General features: G+C 50.9%; 1 protein-coding gene across 2 annotated transcripts; it reads right to left on the bottom strand.

The window, feature by feature from the left end:
* Positions 1 to 91: 91 nt before the first annotated feature.
* Positions 92 to 15,046, bottom strand: HAS1 (hyaluronan synthase 1). 2 transcript variants are annotated; one of them, XM_055310320.1, is made up of 5 exons: positions 14,565 to 15,046; positions 10,152 to 10,859; positions 8,532 to 8,757; positions 7,810 to 7,942; positions 92 to 6,104 (listed from the first exon to the last, which is right to left on the bottom strand). In XM_055310320.1, exons 1-5 carry the CDS (start codon positions 14,571 to 14,573, stop codon positions 5,429 to 5,431), a joined length of 1,752 nt encoding a protein of 583 aa, XP_055166295.1. In that variant the 5' UTR covers positions 14,574 to 15,046; the 3' UTR covers positions 92 to 5,428. The 2 variants fall into 2 exon arrangements, with proteins under 2 accessions (XP_055166295.1, XP_055166296.1); XM_055310321.1 differs by having other exon boundaries at positions 10,152 to 10,856.
* Between the last annotated feature and the right edge of the window lie 4,463 nt (positions 15,047 to 19,509).

The following is a 19,509-nucleotide window of genomic DNA, read 5'->3' as shown; positions in this document are numbered from 1 at the left end:
GGGGCACCAGACCACAAATATACCCAGGTGAATATTCCCCTAATAACAGTAACGTGTAGAGCTGACACAGTGCAACGTTCTGTGCTGAGGACTTTGGGTACAAGCTCAGGCCCCTCCCCAGATTTCTGGCAGTCTCTTTGACATTTCAACCTGCAGAACACACACTCAAATGGAGTCCTTGCTGTCTCTTTGAAAGCCTGTTCCTCCCCAAGCCTTTCCTACTGAGTGTACCACCAACCACCCAGCTGCTCAACTGGAAACCTAAGAGTGTAATTCCTCCTCCACTTCTACTTCCATGCCTCAGCCTTTTTAACTCCTAAACATCTTGTGCAGCCGCCCTCTCTCTGTGGTCCCAGTTACCATCATCTCTTGCCTGGGTTATTCCAGCAGCATCTCCACTCACCTCCCTGCCTTGACTCCGTGCACTACAGTCCATCCTCCACATAGCAGCCAGGGGAATATTTTGAAGTATGTCTGATCAGGTCACTCCTTTGCTCAAAACCCTTTAGCTCTCTATTGCCACTGGAACAAAATCCAGTTCCCTGTTAGGGCCTCCAAGATGCCCCAGGTTCTGGCCTTTGCTGATCTGGTGAGCCTTGTCTTTCTACCCTGCAGGCATGATGGGTAGATCTTTCCACCCTGCAGTTTGTCTGGCCTTTGCTTATTCCTTAAATTTGTCATGATTCTTGTCACCCTCTCCAGGACCTGGTTAGCTGTTGTTTCCTGCCTAGGATCACGTTTTCTCCCTTCTGTGTCTAAACTCACTTATGATTTCCTCTGAAAAACCTTTACATGTATTAACCAATTTCATCCCTCTGACAGCTCTGTGTCTGGTAGGCAGCTGGACTCCACCTCCCTTTTTTTGTCCTCTTTACTCTCTGGCCCCACTAGTCATTTTTTTGTCTCTTGAACATGCAAAGCTCAGTCCCACATTCCGGCCTTTGCACATGACGTTCTTCATACTTGATGTGACTTGACTGTGAAACTCACAAAGCTACCTCCCTCTCACCGCACAGGTCCCAGCCCAAATGTCATCTTCACTGACCATTTCCCTCCCTGTCAGCTGACATCCCCCTCCCTATTTTCACTTGTGCATTTTATTCATGGGACTTGATGTCAACCTGTGTTTTTTATTTTGGTTGTGTCTTCTCACCTAAAAGATAAGTTGCTTCTGGGCATCTGCTCATTCTTGTTCACTAATATATTCCACTTTGCTCACTCATTCATTCATTCAGAGAATATTTACTGAGTACTTCTTTTTTTTTTTTTTTTTTTTTACTGAGTACTTCTATGTGCCAGGCATTTTCAAGGCACTGTAGAGACAGCAGTGAAGAAATCAGAACAGATGGGGTGCTGGGGTGGTTCAGTAGTTGTGTGTCTGCCTTTGGCTACGGTTGTGATCCCGGGGTGCTGGGATCAAGTCCCATGGGGAGCCTGCTCCTCTCTCTGCCTGTATCTCCGCCTCTCTCTGTGTCTCTCATGAACACATAAATAAAATCTTTAAAAAAAATCACAATAGATAAAAATCTGCTCCCTCAAGGAGTTTAGATTCTTTGAGGGGCCAGTGCACAGAGGTAGAGAAAGAATCTTGTGGAGCCCAACATGGGGCTCAATTTCATATCCCTGAAATCATGACATGAGATGAAATCAAGAGTCAGATGCTTAACTGAACTAGCCAGGTGCCTGTGGAGTTTAGATTGTAATGGATGGTCAGACAATAAAAAGAAAATTAAACAAAATAAGACATGGATCAAATGAGAAATAGCAAGGGCAAAATCCCCTAGTGCACCTAATATTGGAGACATGGCCAGGAGGCATCTGGAGTAGGACTTTTGGAAACGAGTACACAATGAAGTCAGAGAGAATGTGCAGGACCTTGGCCACTGTAAGGTCTGGATTTCCCTCTAAGATGAGAGTAATGGGCAGTTTTTGAGGCCAGGAAAGTCATGATTTGATTTGATTTGTATGACTACTGCATGGACAATGAACTGTAGGGGGCAGGAACCACTATGAGGTGCTGTGATCATCTAGACAGCTATAATCTGGGAAGGAGATGCAGCTCAGGGACAACTGTGATGACAGTGACGAGTTTGGTTTTTTTTTTTCTTTTTTTAAAATTTTATCTATTTGAGAGAGAGCAGAGCATGAGAGGGAGAAGCAGACTCCCCACCAAGCAGGAAGCCCAATGTGGGGCTTGATCCCAGGACCCCAGGATCATGACCTGAGCCAAAAGCAGATGCTTAACTGACTGAGCCTCCCAGGTGCCCCTGACAGTGAGGAGCTCTAGATCTGTCCTGAAGGTAGGATCAGTGGGGTTTGCTGATGGATTGGAATGTTAGGTGTGAGAGGAAGAAAAGAGAAGGGGCAGTGTCCATGGTCAGGGCAGCAGAGGGTCCAGTAGAATCCTCTGCCATGATGGCAATGTTCTAGATATGTACTGTCCATTGTGGTGGCTACCAGCTACCTGTGGCCATGAAGTGGGTCAGATGTGGCCAGTGCAACTGAGGATCTAAATTTATAATCTTTTATAGCTTTAATAATTTAAGTTGTGCCTCAGCTGTGAAAATAGAAATCACAGAGGCATGTGTCTTTGTGTAACTCTGGATCACACTCTTTGTTTACTTGACAAGGAGCTCCTGGAAGGCAGGGGCTGCCTCTTACTCATTTCTGCATTTGCAAACCTGGCAAAATGTGTAATTCAGTACATACTTGGTAAACGGTTTCATGACTGATTGACATCATCAAAGAATGAATTTAAAAAATTAAGTAGTCCTCTGTGGTAGGGGATATGTTGTGTGCAGTGCAGTTCTAGCATTTTTGATGTGAGCAGCTAGAATGTCAGAGTTCTGTTTACTGAGATAATGAATGCTGTGGGAGGAGCAGTTTTCTTGGAAGGTTTCAAGGAGGGAGGAAGAGGAGGAAAGATGAGGCGTTGGGTCTGGTGATGAGGAAGTGACTTGGAGCCAATTGGGTATACAAGTCGGGAATTCTGGAGTGAGGTCTGATCTGAAGATACAAGTTTCAGAGCCATGCCACTGAATGCACAGAGGAAATGAGTGTAAATCCATAAGAGAAGTGGATAGGAGGAAGTTTCTCCAAAGTTAAGCCATTTGAACCATGAGAAGCTGAGAAGGCAGCTGTGGCATCCCTGAAAGCCAAATGAAGAAAGCACTTCAAGAAGAGAGTGATCAGCTGGTCAGATGCTGCATCATGAGAGAGGAGGCCTGAGAATTGGCCATTGGTTTCAGCAACATGGACATCACTGATAAACTTGACTGGAGCCATTTCCAAAGAGCCATGGCTGGGAGCCATCTGATTGGCATGGATTTGAAAGTCAGTGGGAGGCAACACTAGTCATCAGAGAAATGCAAATCAAAGCCACAATGAGATACCATTTCACACCCCCTGGGAGGCTATAATCAAAAAGTCAGGTGAGGGGCGCCTGGGTGGCTCAGTTGGTTAAGCATCTGCCTTGGGCTCAGGGTCCTGGAATCAAGCCTCGCCTTGGGCTCCCTGCTCAGCAGAGTCTGCTTTTCCCTCTCCCTCTACTCCTCACCTTACTCATGTTCAGTGTCTCTCTCAAATAAAATCTTTTTTAAACAAAATCAGGTGATAACAAATGTTGGTGACAATATAGGGAAATCAGAACCCTCCTACTTTGCTAATGGGAATATAAAATGGTACAGGTGCTGTGAAAACCACCTGTCAGTTTCTTAAGAAATTAAACAGGACCACCATATGACTCAGCAACTCCACTCCTAGAGAAGCCCACCTGAGAGAATCTAACACACAGAGAATCTAAGACACATCTAACACACAGTTTCTGTTCACACAGAAACTTGTCTGTGAATGTCTATAGCATTATTCACAACAGCCAAAAAATGGAAACATCCCAAATATCCATCGACTGATAAATGTGTAAACCAAATGTAATGTATCCCTACAGAGGAATATTATTTGGAAGTAAAAGGGAATGAGCCAATGATACATGCAACAACACAGATGAACTTTGTGTCACAAAAAATATATATATTGCATGATTCCATTTATGTGAAATGTCCAGAAGAGACAAATCTGTGGAGATAAAGCATAGATTATGGTTGCCTAGGGCATGGAGGTGGGTTCGGGGTGAAGAATGCAAGTGACTGCCAGTGGCTGTGGAGTTCCTTTTGGGGGGTGATAAAAATGTTCTAAAATTAGATTATGGTAATGGCTGCAGGAGTCTATAAAGTTACTAAAGACCATTGAATTAGGCACTTAATGTGGCTGAACTTTGTGGAAGAGAAATTGGAGACAAAGATAAACAGCTCTCAAGGAGTTTTGCTGTTAGAAATGAAACAGTATGGAGCATCTAGCTGGCTCAGTCGGTGGAGCATGCAAAAGATCTTGATCTCCTGGTCATGAGTTTGAGCCCCACTGAGGGGGAGAGATTACTTTAAAAAAAGGAAAGAAAAAAAAAAAAAAGACAGTAGCTCAGGAGGAAATAGGTCAAGACAGGGTGTCCTAAAAGTCACAGAGTGATAGCACATTTGGATGCTGGTAGGAAACCCCTCATGGGGAGGGAAGAAGTGATGATGTGGGAAGAATGCAAGGAGTGAGATCTTTGATTAGACCTGAAGGCATGAGACTTAATGCCCCAGTGGGATGGGCTGGCATTGGAGCACAATCAGTTTGTGTTCAGTAATGAGGAAGGTGTGGCCTGTGTGGGCACAGATGGAGATCAGTGGAAAGATATACAGGTGGGACTGGTTTTTTTCTTATCACTTTTGTTTTCTTAGTGAGATGGAAAGCAAAGTAAGGGTGAGGTGCTAGGGGTTTGAGGAGATGAGGTATGGCTTCCCTTTCTTAGAGAGCAGCCAAGTAGACCAGGAAAAGGCCCTCCTCAGTACCTAACAGTGTCACCACATAGCAGGTACTCCATTAAGTATCTGTGCTGAGAATTTTCACCCTCATATCTCTGACCCATGGGATTATTATCCCTGTTTCCCGAAGAAGGACCCTTCTAGGTTCAAACAGCTGGCACCTAGGACAGAGCCACAAGTCCCCAGACTTTAGCCCTATAACCGCTCAGGTCTCAAAGAAAAGGGGGAGACTCAGGAGAAAATAAATAAAATTCTTTATTATATCCTAGTCACACAGTACAAATGGATATTAAATAAAAACAGAGAGAAAGCAGGCCCCAGGACAGCATGTGGAGACCCTTGTCCCCCACCCCTAAAAATCCATGCCCTGATCAATAAATACCCCCTTCCCAGAGACCCTGAAGTCCCAGCCTCAAGAATCTTGGGTCAACATCCCCTCGCTTCACAGAGGAGGGAAACTGAGCCCCAGAGAATCACCCAGCAAGTCTGTGGCTCCTGGGGCCCCTGCTGGTTTCCTCTTTTGCTTCCCTTGAAGTCCCCTGGGTGGGCACCCTGCACACCCAGACTCACACCTGGACTCTGTAGCCACCTGAGCGCCGCCGGCAGAGCCTCCGCACACCCACCCAGTAGAGCGTCAGCATGAGCACCCAGTAGCCCATGTAGGCGCCAGCCCCTGCGGCCAGGTGGTGGGCCTCGGCAGCCCGGGAAGGACCGCTCCAGTCAGCCCGGGCCTCATGCACCACGCTGCGGACCAGGCCCCCCAGGAGCAGCAAAGCCCAGAGGGCCAGTGGCAGCAGGGGGACATAGTTGGCGGCTAGCTTCCGCCGGCCAGAGGTGCCCCAGCCACTCTGGTTCATGGTGGCCAGCGCCAGAAACTTGGCAGGCAGGAGGCCGCACATGTAGAGTGGCGCATAGAGCGAGAGCAGCACCATGCGTGGGCAGCCGCGCAGCCAGGCCGCAAAAGCCGCCTTAGCCAGCGCCACACCCTGCACGCACAGCAGCACCCACAGCAGCGCCCATGGGCGGCCTGCGTAGAAGAGCCGCAACACAGTAGCCGCCACGAAGAAGGGGAAGAGGCCCGAGACCACTGCCTCATAGGTCATCCACGCGTGGTGCCGGTGCCACCAGAGCGCGTTGTACAGCCACTCGCGGAAGTATGATTTGGACCAGCGTGTCTGCTGGCTCAGCCAGCGCAGGAAGGACGAGGGAGTCTCAGAGTAGCAGCGGGACCGGGAGGTGTACCTGGATGGAAGGGACAGGACAGGCATCAGGACGGCCCTCTCGGTGGCCAGGACAGAGACCAGAGCCAGAAGAGGCCACTGCTGGACAACTGCTGGGCTGCAAGCCTTCTTGACCTCCCTGGGCCTCATGTTCTCCTAAGTAAAATGGGACTGACCAGGATTCCTACCTAACAGGGCTGTTGTGAGAACTGAATCGGGATTAGAGGCCAAGTGCTTAGGATGGTATGTCGTACTTGCTCAATAAATATTAGCAACTACTACGGTTTGCGCTATGACTAATATCACTACTGCCGTTACTAATATAGTCACAGTTACTGACCTATTACTAATGCTATCACTAATCTGTTACGAATACTCTAGCGCTTGCTCTTACTGGCAGGCCTTGTGGTGAGGAATAAGCCAGGCGCTGTTCCTACCCAGGGCATCCCATGTGTTAGAGCTCAAGGGACCCATCAAGCCTCCTTCCTGCAGCCGCAGCAGACATCCTAGTCAGTCCCCACCCAGTGTGCGGCAAAGCCCACACAAGGCTAGAATCCTGCTCCTGGAATGCCATCAGGTGGCCGCTAACAGTTGCGTTTCTTAGGAGGCGTCCCACTATTCTCTCCCCGCGGGTATTACTCGACACTGTTGTCCAGTCTCTTAACCCTGGCTGCCAGGCATCCTCAGGAGCCTCCCTGCCCTGCCCTTGGTCTCCTGCAGTCCGTACCCAAAACAGCTGCCAGAGGCATCCTGTTAAACAACACATCACCCCTCTGTCCACAATCCTCCCATGGCTCCCTGTCTTCATTCAAAGTTCTTGGGTGGCCTGTAAGCCTTTCTGGAGTGCACTCCATTACCACTCTGTCCTCCTTCCCGGATGCTCTCTCCTTTGCTAGGGTTCCGGCCGCATCATATCCAACCTCTATGCCCAGGAAGGGCATCCTAGTTAACATTTCATTCGCTGCTTCCAGACTCTACCTCCCCTTTCCTGGCATGTGCATTATCCAGTGTACTACTGGATACTCCTTAGTCATGGTCTCCCTAGTAAGCAGTATGCGTAAGCATGAATTTGTGTCTCTTGTTAATGGCTCCATCCCCAGAGCCTAAAACATTGTAATGAGGGGCGCCTGGCTCGTTACATGGGAGGAGCCTGCCGCTCTTGATCTTGGGGTTGTGAGTTCAAGCCCCACACTGGGTATAGAGGTTACTTAAACTTTTAAAAACCCACTTTGTAATAAATATTTGCCTTGTGAATGAATGCATGGGTTCCTTTGGTATACCCTAAGTTCTCTCCGGCCCTTTCACAGGGCCTAGTTTTGTAGAAATCTCTTTCCCCTGAACCTGACCCAGTCTCACTGGATTACGACTCTTCTGGAAGTACTCTATTCTTCTTGCTCACTCTCCCACTAGATCCCACTCTCCCTTCCCACCTCACTCGGAGTAATCTGTGAGGCCGTGGTAGAGCCACTGTGCCCCATCTCATGTTGTACCTTCTAGGTGGAATTCCCCACCCCCGACCTTGCCTCACTTAGTAGAGTCCACTGGGTCGCACAATCAGCCACCCTTGCCCCTTCCAGTATCTTCCATTCTCCCCTAATATCTCACTTGGTAGAGCCCACTGTCCTGCCATCTCCAAACTTTGGGTTTGGAGAATTCCCAAAAGACACACACACACACACAGTCACTGGCCTCCACACAAACCCAACCACCTGATCCCCTCAGCTTACTTGGTGGCATAGCCCATGCTGAGCATCCGGTTAGTAAGGTGCCGGTCATCCCCAAAGGTACAGTGGGTACCCAGAAACTTCTGGTTGTACCAGGCCTCAAGGAACTGCTGCAGGAGGTTGTTTCTGTACAGGCCTGGGTGGAGGTGGGGAGAACAGGAGCATCAGCCTCTACTGTCCCCCATCCTATCTCTAACCCGACTCACCTCCAATTTTGGCCCCATCCTCAACCATCTCAATCCTGTCCTCAGCCCTGTCTCCAGCGACAACTCCAGCCCCAATCCCATTCTCAACAGCAATCCTTCCTCAACCCCACATTCATCCCAAAATTTGCCCCAATCCTATCCCTGACCCATATCCACTTTGACAGCAAAACTATCCCAACTCCATCATCAACCCCATATCCATTCTCAGCCGTATTCCCTACTCAACTCCTTCCAAAAACCCACCACCAACCCCAAACTTGGCCCCAGCCCTGTTCTTGACTTCCAACTCCAACCCGTTCTCTTCCCCCAAACCTTTCCTCAGCCCCAATCCCTATTCCCATCCACACCCTTCCTCCAACCCCACCAAACACCATCCCACCTCCAACTTCCAGTCTCATCCCTATCCCCCATCCCTGTTGCAGCTCCATCTTTGTCCTCAATCTCAATTACATCCGGTTCTGACTCTCTCTCACCCCCTCCACTCTATCCATGGCCCTCCCCAGCCCTACCCCTGCTCACCTAGGGGACCACTGATGCAGGACACACATTGGAAGTAGCTCTGACAAGCCCGCTCCACATTGAAGGCCACCCAGTACCGCAGGCTGCTTAGGAAGCTGACCCAGGAGTCCAGGGGGTTAAGGATCCGCACATCCCCCCCAACGGCCCCTACCCTGGGGTCCTCGTCCAGCACCCGCACCAGCTCCAGCAGTGCCATGGGGTCCAGCCTTGTGTCTGAGTCACACACCTGTGGGGTGGAAGGAGCCAGGATCAGGCCAGGTTGGTACTTGAGGGGAGGACATCACAGGGTAGGGAACTGCTGGGACACTGCACCCAATCTGAACATCCAATTTTTAAAAAAGATTTTATTTATTTATTTATGACAGAGAGGCAGAGACACAGGCAGAGGCAGAAGCAGGCTCCATGCAGGGAGCCCACATGGGACTCGATTGCGGGACTCTAGGATCACACCCCAGGCTGAAGGTGGCGCTAAACTGCGGGGCCACCAGGGCTGCCCTAACTTCCAATTTTGTAGTCACTTTCAAGATGGCCTCCCTAAGATCCACACCCTTGTACAATACCTTCCTCTGGCATGTGGGTGAGATCTATAACTTGCTTCTAACCCATAGGATATGGCAAAAGTGATGACACATAACTCCTGTGATTATATTACCTAATACACAAATAGTATAGGAGTTTTGCAATGTAATTAAGATCCCTAATCTGTTGAGATCTCCTGGGTGGGTCTGGCCTAATCATGTGAGCCCTTTATAAAAGAAGGTCTAGAAGTTAGAGACTTTTTCTTGCTTGCCTGGAAGAAGTTTTACAACTACAAGAAGATCAACCCTGCCCACAGACATAGGAGCCTGGGAGAGGCCCCTGAGCTGTAGATATGACCCAGCTCCAGCTGACATCATGATCATGGCCTGATGGTACCGGAACAGAAGAGCCAGTTAAGCTCTGCCCAGACTCCTGATTCATGGAAACTAGGAGATAATAAGTGTTTTCTTTCAAGCTGCCAAATTTGTGGTTTTCATTTGTTAGGCAGCAATAGGTAACTAATGTGGTGCATTACTGAACCAATTCCTATACTGGATGAAGACAAGAAGAGATCTCTACATTGAAAAGGTGAATGAATAAAGCAATGAGTGACTTCTACATTGGATGGATAAATGAACAAATCTTTAGATTGGCCGGATGACTAGATGGATGGATGGGTGGGTGAGGGAGAAGGAAAGACCTGCATCCAACAAATGAATGAATAAAATAAACGAATGACCTCCAACTGGGAAGATGGATGTAAGAAGGTATGAGTGATTCAACAACCATTTTAAAAAGAATGTATGAGTAGGAGTGAAAGGAAGAGTATGCAGCTGGAGGATGAATGAATGAAGAAAGGGAGGAATTAATGAGTCACTACACGAATGACTGAAACAAATAAGCCGTCTCCTTATTGGGTGGACGGATAGAGGGATGTAGGAATGAACGAGTGACGGAAAGAGTCCCTACATTGAATGGCTGGATAAACAAAGTCCGAAAGAGGTCCCTTCCAATCCCTGCACCCAACCAAGAATCCTACAGAAGAGGGCGGCCCTACTCCGGGCGTCCGGGGGCCGGTGCGCGCGGGCGCCTTGCACTCACCTGCACGTAGTCCACAGAGTCGCCGAGCGCCTTGAAGGCCGTGTACATGACCTCGCGCTTGCCGCCCCAGCGCTGCGCCACGCACACGCACCTGTGCGTCCTCACCAGCGCCTCCACCGCCAGCCGCCCGGGGTCTTCGGCCTCCACCTCCCGGTAGGCGCCCGCACCTGCCGCGCCCGCCGCCGCCGGCTCCCAGGGCTGGTGGTAGTTGCCGTCCCACACGTAGGTGGCCGGGTCCTCGTCGGCGAAGACCTCGCGGAACATGTCCACCATGTAGAGGTCCTCGGGGCGGTTGCCGTCCACCACCATGAGGACGCGCAGCCGCGCGCGCGGGTACTGCAGAGCGCGGGCGGACGCCAGGCACTGGCGCAGGTACGCAGGGTCCTCCTGGTACGCCGAGATGGTCAGCGCCACGCTGCGCGCCGCCGCCGCGTCCAGGGGCCCCCGCGCTGCCGCCTCCCTCGCCGCCGCCGCCACCCGCCGGTGCTCCAGGTACGCGAAGAGGCTCTGCGCCACCAGGTGCGCGGAGAGGAAGGCCCCGTAGAGACCAAAGGCCAGGAGGCCGTAGCGGTCGGAGGCCAGCGGCACCCCGGCGGCGTAGGCCCAGGTCATGAGGCCCAAGATGAGCAGCGCGAAGGTGATGGTCAGCACTCGCCGGGCCAGGCCGGAGCAGTGGCGGGCAGCCGGGGTGGGCTTGGGCAGCTCCTGCTGGGGGACAGCAAAGGGGAAAGAGTCCTGAAGTCCTCCTCCGGGAAGCGGGAAGAGAAGACCTAGGTCTCCCCCAATGCCTCCCCGCCCCCGCCCCAAGTCAATACAACATCCCCTTTTTGTAAAGAAAATCCTGTGGGTACTGCAAAGTTATTTTTTTCTTTTTTATTTATTTATGATAGTCACAGAGAGAGAGAGAGAGAGAGAGAGAGAGAGAGAGAGAGGCAGAGACATAGGCAGAGGGAGAAGCAGGCTCCATGCACCGGGAGCCCGACATGGGATTCGATACAGGGTCTCCAGGATCGCGCCCTGGGCCAAAGGCAGACGCCAAACCGCTGAGCCACCCAGGGATCCCTGCAAAGTTATTTTCACCAATGAAAGTAATTGTGGCAAACAGCAAGGCTCGATGCCTGATTATATTATATTGATTCTAATATATTTTTCCCTACATTTTTAAAAAAAGATTTTAATTTATTCCTGAGAGAGAGAGAGAGAGAGGCTGAGACATAGAGGAAGAAGTGGGCTCCCTGGGAGGAGCCCCACGCGGGACTGATCCCAGAAACCCGGGATCATGACCTGAGCCAAAAGCAGAGGCTCAACCACTGAGATACCCAGGCACCCATTTCCTCACATTTTGTTTTATTATTATTTTTTAAAGATTTATTTATATATTCATGAGAAATAGAGAGGCAGAGACCTAGGCAGAGGAAGAAGCAGGCTCTCGGCAGAGTGTCCAGTTTGGGGAGGGGAGCTCCATCTGGGACATTTCCTCACATTTTAAACAGCTCTTCAATCCACGAGGATTACACTGAAGGAATGTTTAATTAATAAGGATTCTCCTCCCCTCCTGCTTCTTAGTGGTACATGAAATAATCACTCATCTCACAGAGGTTTCTTAGGGTTGAGATTGTTAATAATCATCATCTTAAAAATAATGCAATATGGTATGTACCAGATAAGCCTTTTATTTTATTAATTTAATTTATTTTAGTCCTCACGACAGCCCTATGAGGTAGGTACAATCATCCCCATTTTACAGATGAGGCAGATGAGTCAGAGAAAGATGCAGCAACCTGTCCAAGGTCACACCTGGATAGCAAAGAAGCTAGGGTTTGAACCCTAAGAATCTGGTCACTGAACCATCAGCTTATATATTGAAGCTTTACTCCCCAGGAGAGCCTGAGGGTGCAGGAGGCAACAGATAATGTTTTCAGTGCTATCATACCCATAGCAAAACTGAGGACTGGTTAGTCAGGAAGAGTGGCTTGCTCAAGGTCATGAAGCTCACAGGTAGGGGGAGTCTTTTCTCCAACTTCCCAAGGGCATGGCCATGGTCTCCTTCACTGCTCAGGTCTCCAACAGGCCCAAGTGCCTAATACACATTGCTGGAAGACCTCAGAATCAGAGAGAGACATGCCTCTGTTTTCTCGTCTAGTAAATTGGGGATTTAGCCCTTTCTACACATCAAGTACTGCTCCAAGTGTGGCAGATACTGTTACTTGTTCCTGTTACATAGGTGAGGTGATTCTCTTGCCCAAGGCCACTCAGGCAGTCTGGCTCCATGGTCCTCTAAGCTAAACTGCCTCCTGTGTCATCAGCTTCCATCTCATGGGCTTCTTTATGAGTTAAATGAGTCATTAGGATACAGACTTGTGTTGTCCAATACAGGAGTCACCAGCCACATGTAGCTACTGGGTGCTTGAAAAGTAGCCAGTATGACAGAGGAGCTGACTTTTTAATTTTATTTAAATATTTAACTATAGAAACTGATACTTGATTCAATATTGGAAAGTTTTTAAGTATGTTTGAAACAAGTAAGGTGTGTGAAGCTTCTTTTTCACCTGTCAATTTTATGAAACCTAAATAGAGGTCCAGATCAAGTATCTCCAATCAAAGTATATAGCATCTGTGTGAGATGTGCATCTGGATTTTTAAGGCTTTGTTGAGAAAAGAAAGAGTTAAATATCTCATTAATATTTGTATTGGGGCAGCCCGGGTGGCTCAGTGGTTTAGCACCATCTTCAGCCCAGGGTGTGATCCTGGAGACCCAGTATCAAGTCCCACATCAGTCTCCCTGCATGGAGCCTGCTTCCCCCTCTGCATGTGTCTCTGCCTCTCTCTCTCTCTGTGTCTCTCATGAATAAATAAATAAAATCTTTAAAAAATTATTTGTATTGTTGCATACTGAAATGACAGTTTTAAAAATCTTGTTATGAAGTTTTATGTTACTTTGTAGTAAATATGGTCTGATGCATCTATTCATGCCTATGATATGTCTGAGATAGCAAGGGTCAGCACCCTACATCCCTCGGGCCAAATGCCTGCTACCCTTTTCACTACAGCTCTGCAAGCTAAGACTAGTTTTTAGGATTTTTGTTTTTGTTTTTTCAAAGATTTTATTTTTAAGTAATCTCTACACCCAGTGTGGGGCTCAAACTTACAACCTGGAGATCAAGAGTCATATGCTCTACCAACTGAGCCAGCTGGGCATCTCTAGTTTTTACATTTTTGAATGGGTGAAAAAAGTCAAAAGAATATTTTGTGGCATATGAAAATTACATGATATTCAAACTTCAGCATCCTTAAATCAAGTTTTACTGGCACACAGCCACACTCATCTGTTTACATACTGTTTATGGCTGATTTCATGCTACACCGAAGTTGAGTAGTTGCAGGAGAGACCATATGCACACAAAAAACTTGAATATTGATTATCTAGCTTTCTACAGAAAAAGTTTGATGACCCCTGATACATTGGGTTATATAAAATATATTATTGAAATTAAGTTCATCTTTTTCTTTCTACTTTTTAAAATGTGGCCACTAAAAAATTTTTAACTATGTAAGTGGCTCACATTATAGGACACAGTTTTAACTTCTATAAGGTAGAGTTTTTAGCATAGTAATCACTCAATATTAATAATTATATTATTATTACTTCTGGAATTCTCCTTCTATGTCCTTTTGATCCAAACCTGGCCCTGCCTGAGTTTCTGGAGGGTGGCCCAATTCATGCTGGGGTTCACTGAGATAGCTGGGCCACTGGAGGGCTCTAATGTCAACACTCAGAAACACACATACACAGCCCCACACATATATTCCCACATATATTCTTGTCTCTGCCAAGAGACACACAGAGCGTGCTCACAAAAGAAAACATTCATGTCCTCTAAGAACCTCTGTTCTTAGAACTTAGTGACCCTGAGACTCTCACCAGCAGCCACACAGGTGAATTTGGAAACACACCCCCTTGAGCAGAAAGGAGCTAAGCCAGGGATTGGATGCCCTCAGGGCCACAAACACTTAGGCACCCACCCGTGGGTCCCAGCAAAGGGACAGTTTCAGAAAACCGTAACAGTTACGGTTGAGCCATATGAAATGACCATTTTCAAAGGGCAAACGTGACCAGATAGCCGCGATTTCATTTGGTTCAACTTCATAGTTATTGAACAGCCATAACAGAAGAAATCCGGGCCCCATGTCAAGCGAATACAGCCCTGCCTCGCGCAGCCGCACCCCGCACACGGACGCGGGCTTACTGCAGGATCAGCGTGGGCCTGTCCCCTCTCATACACTACAGGTGGGATGGCCACCTACAAGGGGGGATGGAACCCCGACGCCCCAGCGGGGGTCGCCGTCACTACAGCAGCGCGCCCGGGGTCCCCACCCACGTGGTCGCACAGGTGCCGGCAGGCCCGCACGCACCTGTGTCATCGCTGCGGGTCCAGCGTGCGCTCCTCTCCTGCTCCTCGCTCCCGGGTCTGGGTCTCGCTGTGGCCGGGGAGCCCGGGGGTCATTTGAAGACCGATGCGGGCGGGGGCGGAGGAGGGCTGACGTCAGGGCGGAGCTGGGCCAGGGGCTCTGAGGTCACGGATGAGCCGGGCAGCTCCACCCGCTTCCCGCCACTGCCCGCCACCCCGCGCCGGACGGCCTCGGTTCCCAGGGCCGCAGTCGCGCCCTCCCCTGCCCTCCCAGGCCTCCTTCTCCCGCTCTGCGCTCTCTGCGCTCTCTTCCCTCCATTCCTGCCTTCCTCTCCCTCGCTGTCTCCCCCACTGCGTCTTTCCTCACGTCTGCCCGATTCCTCTGCCCCCTCTCCCGCACCCCAGCCGCTCCCCTCGAAGCCCTAGGGATGGAGGAAATGCGCACACGTGCGTGCTTGTGGGTGTGGCCGGGCGCTGGCGGCGAGGCCTGCTGTCTGGAAAGAGCTGTGAGTGCTTGTGGGTCTGCATGTGTGCGCCTGTGCCAGGGCCGGGGAGGGGGCTGGGCGCCGAGACGGGTCCCCCTAAGGGCGCGGGGAGAACTCACAGCGTAGTGGCGCCGCTGCCCCGGGGAACCTTCAGGAAACCTGAGTCACAGTGAAGGTGGCAGTGGCCTCGTTTGGAGGCCAAAGACACGGGGTCCCGGGGCATCTCGAGACCAGTATCCCCACTCAGTGATAAATGTCACTGTTTCCATGCCCTTCTTTTTCCATGCTTTTTTTTTCAAGATTTTATTTCTTTATTCATGAGACACAGAGAGAGGCAGAGACCTAGGCAGAGGGAGAAGCAGGGAGCCTGAGGGGAGCCTGATGTGGGACTCGATCCCAGGACCTCAGGATCAGGACCTGAGCCAAAGGGGGACGCTCAACCACTAAGCCACCCAGGCATCCCCTTTCTCCATGATTAAAAACAACAAAAAATGCACCTCTATATCTAATTCTTTCTGTCCCTCCTCTGTGAGCTGATCATGCCCACCTCCTACTCTCTCTGAGCTCCTGTCACTCTGGCTCTGCCTCTCTGACCACCTGTGTCTGCTCCCTCTGTGGGTTCCTGTTTCTCTCCATGCCTCCCTCTCTCTTTCTCTCTCTTTCTCTCTTTGTGTCCATTTCTGTCTGCTTCTCTCTGGCTCTGTGTCTGTCTCTTTATTTCTGACTTGGTCTCCCTGACTTTCTTACTAAGTCTCTCTCTCTTCCTTTTTCACTCTCCTGTGTGTTTCTGCCTTTGTTTACTTTGTGTTTCTCTGTTTCTCTCTGAATATCTGTATTTGTATCTCCCCACCCCACCCCACCCCCCAGTTTTTGTTTCTCTGTTTCTCCCTGTTCCTGCGTGGCTGTTTCTCTTTCTCTGTATCTTTTTGTCTCTGTCTCTGTCTCTGTGCATCTTCTTCTGAGGCTCCATCTCTGTATGTGTTTTTCTGACACCCTCTCTCATTCCCTGCTTCTCTCTGACTGTTTTCTGCCTCCGAGTCCTCCTTTCTCCCTGCTGGTCCATCTCATCCAGCCTGTCCTGGAGCTTTCTCCTGCAGGACACCAAGTCCTCACTCCCTGGGTTCCCCTGGGAGGCAGGGAGTGAGGAACCATGGCTAGGTTGGGTCTTGCCTGAGGCTGGCTGTCAGGGAGAAGGCCAGTTTGGGGCCCAAGTAAGAGGCACCCCGCCCACCTCACCAGGGCGGGGCCGCGTCTCTGACGCTGTTGCCAGGAGCCTGGCTGCCTGGTGTCTGGCTGTGTCAGGATGATGGATCCCCCGATGGGAGCTGAGCCCAGAGCAGGAGGGGAGGGAGATTCCTCTACCCCAGGGTGGAGGTGGGGGCAGCCCAGGCTCCACTCAGAAGCCGGGCATTTGGCTGCCCAACCCCCACCCCACCCTGCCCGGGTGGAGCAGCTGTATAAAATCAGATGTTTCTAAAACCAGAGTGTGAATGAGGAAGGAGGGATCATGGCTTTAAACCCCAATGGCTTCCTCTTCCAGGATCCAGGAGACCAGGCCCCCAGCTCCTTCCTCCCTCAGATGCAGGGATCCAGGCCCCCAGCCCCTCCTCCCCAGACCCAGGAGTCCAGCTCCCAGCCCCTTCCTCCCTCAGACCCAGGAGTTGGGGCCTCCAGTCCCCTCATCCCTCAGACCCAGGGGTTCAGAACCCCAGTCCCTCCTCCCTCAAATCCAGGAGCCCAGACCCCTAGTCCCTCCTCCCTTCCAAAAGTCCAAGCTCCCAACCCCTTTCTCCCTCAGATTCACATGTCCAGTGTCCCAGAATTCCTTGCAGGGAGAGATGACCATGGCTGGTAGTAGCCAAGACAAGGACAGATGAAACCAGGCACTCCCACAGGAGGCAAGAGGTAGTGGCAGGATCACCTCTAGCTCCCCTCACTGACAGCCATCTCTTCCAGAACCCTCCACTCCAGTGGAGGCTGATCTCTCTTCTGTGCCCTGGATACACAGTGGCCCTCTCAAGATTTCCATCCTCACCAGAAAACATCAGAGTTTGGTTTACAGAAAACCAGGGCAGAAGGAGTGAAGAGTGGGGAGATAATAAGGCAGATGTGGAGAAAGGGCAGAGGAAAAGAATATTTGTTCACTGTAGGGATGTCTCCTGCACCGCTGGTGGGCCAGGCTCTCGGCTGGGTGATGCCAGGCACACAGAGATGACTCAGACCTGGGCCCTGCCCTTGTGGAGATGCCAATCTTGCGAAGGAGACAGCTGTGTAAACAGAGGATCAAAGAGCAGTGCAAGGATGCTTTAACCCAGCTGGAGAATCAGGGTGGGCTTCCTGGAAGAGGTGATGTCCTAGAGGAGCAGAATCCTAACCAATGAGGAGTTAGCCAAGGTAAGGGTGGGGATGTGGCTGGTGGTTCAAAAGTGGAGTAGAAGGGCAGGCAAGGCAAGCAATGTCCTGGTCAGCAAAGTACAGGTGGGTTGATGTTGTAGAGGCATAAAGGGTGAAGCACTGGGCTAGGGGTGGGGTACATAGCAGGGTTCACCCCATGCAGGGTTTTGATGGGCAGATTTGGGGGTCAACATTTGGTTCTGAGGGTGCAAGGGAAGGCTGGGAGTGGAGGCTGTGCCAGACAAACTGGATGGAGAGATCAGAGACTCCTGGCAGGGGTGTCTGAGTGGCGAGGTTCTATCAGGGTCTTCTCTGAGCAAGTCTGAGCTGGGATGCAGGCAGTAGCTGCGGGGCTGGAGCAGAGGCCCCTGAGAACTTGGAGGAGCGAGGAGACCAGCTCACCGAGCTCCTTCTGGAGACATCTATCTCATTTCGGGGGCAGGTCCCCCTTCTCCATGGTTACTTGTCTCCTAAGGAGCTAGGGAGAACAAGGGCCCCCAGGAAATAACCTGAGGAAGTGATGGGGTTTTGTTAAATACCTGAGTCCAGGCACATCCGGGCTGGAATCTGCCCTGTGTCCTGAGTGGGAAGGAAGTGCTTTGGGAGAGTTAGAGGATGGGGGCAAGGGGTGGGAGGATGGAGGGAGAGGGGGAATCAGAGAAGGAAGGGAGAGGGGAGAGGGGAAGAGGGAGGCTGGCTTACCTGGCCAAAGATGTCTAGATGGAAACCGCGCCCCGCCCCCCCCCGCCCCCCCTTCCCCTTTACCTCCCTTTGCTCTTTTCTATTTTGCACTGCATTTTTCACCTTCCTACATGAATATAAGTTGCCCACGTTTTGCCTTCCTCGTATATTGTGCATCCCTCTTGTCAGGAGGCAGGCTCCATACAGGCAGTGGCCTTTGTCTCTGCTGTTCATGACTGTTTCCTCAGGAACTGGACCTGAGCCTGGCACATAGTAGGTGTTCAACAAACTTGTGTCAGACGAATGAGTGAGATCCTGATGGAAGACAAAATGGTAGATGGAGAGAGGAAAGAGAAAGAGGAGGAGGAAGAGGCGAGAAGAGGAAGGAACTGGGTGGATGGAGAGAGGAGGAAAGACAGGGCTGAGGGGAGAGGACAAGGGAGAGATCCCAGTTCAGGGACCCTCCCCCATCCCTGCCCAGCTACTGGAGGGGCATCCCTAAATGCCAGACCTGAGAGGGATGGGATTCAGAGCCCCAGGGAGGAGGAGGGACCCTAGCCAGGTGCCCCAGGATCAGCAAAGATCCAAATCTGGAAGCAGACTGCCTCTGGACTTCGGGGAACTCAGAGGGCTTGGGTTCCAGCCCTGTTGGCAGCAAGCAGCCCACAGGGCCTTTCCTCTTCCACTCCCCACTTCATTCTGGGAAACACCTAGGCCTCTAAGATTCAGCAGAAATCCTGAGGGGGCTGGGGGGGGGGGGAGGGAGGGAGGGAGGGAGGTCCAGAGACTGCCTGTCCTCCTTCTGCCTCTAGGAGGAAGCTGTGAGGCCACCAAGGGGTTGGGGGCGGGGTTGGCCTGCCTGCCCTTAACCCTGTCCTGGCAGCTGGGGACACCTCATCCCAGCCTCCTCTGCTGCTCCTGTTTGTGTCCCTGGAGGAAACAGAAACAGAGAGACAGAGAAGGGAGAGGGAGAAGAAGGAGGAGACTTCTTTTTCTGAGAGTTTTATCCTCTCCCAGGGAAGCAAGAGGGGTCTCTTTTTACAGAGAGGGAGCCTGAGGCCCCAAGAAGAGCAGTTTCATAGCCAGTGTGATCCAGCTGGGAGGCAGCAGAAAAGGAGGTCACCGAGGGAGGAAGGGCTGGGGGCTGGACCTCTGGATCTGGGAGGAGGGGCTGGGGGCGTGGGGACCTGGACTCCTGGGTCTGAGGGAGGGATCTGCACTCCTGGGTGCTGAAGAGGAGGCCTGGGGCTCCACTTTGTTCTGAGCTCTGACAGAAAATTTTGTGAGACCCAAAATTTACTCCTGCTCACATGGCTTTGGCTCTGTGTGTCTACCACTTCCTTCTGGAAGCAGTCCACCGTGAACCTAAGTCCACTTTCAGCACAGGCC

This window comes from Nyctereutes procyonoides, unplaced genomic scaffold (assembly GCF_905146905.1).
Source record: "Nyctereutes procyonoides isolate TBG_1078 unplaced genomic scaffold, NYPRO_anot_genome, whole genome shotgun sequence".
Lineage (NCBI taxonomy): Eukaryota > Metazoa > Chordata > Mammalia > Carnivora > Canidae > Nyctereutes > Nyctereutes procyonoides.
This window is presented reverse-complemented; position numbering and strand designations above follow the sequence as displayed.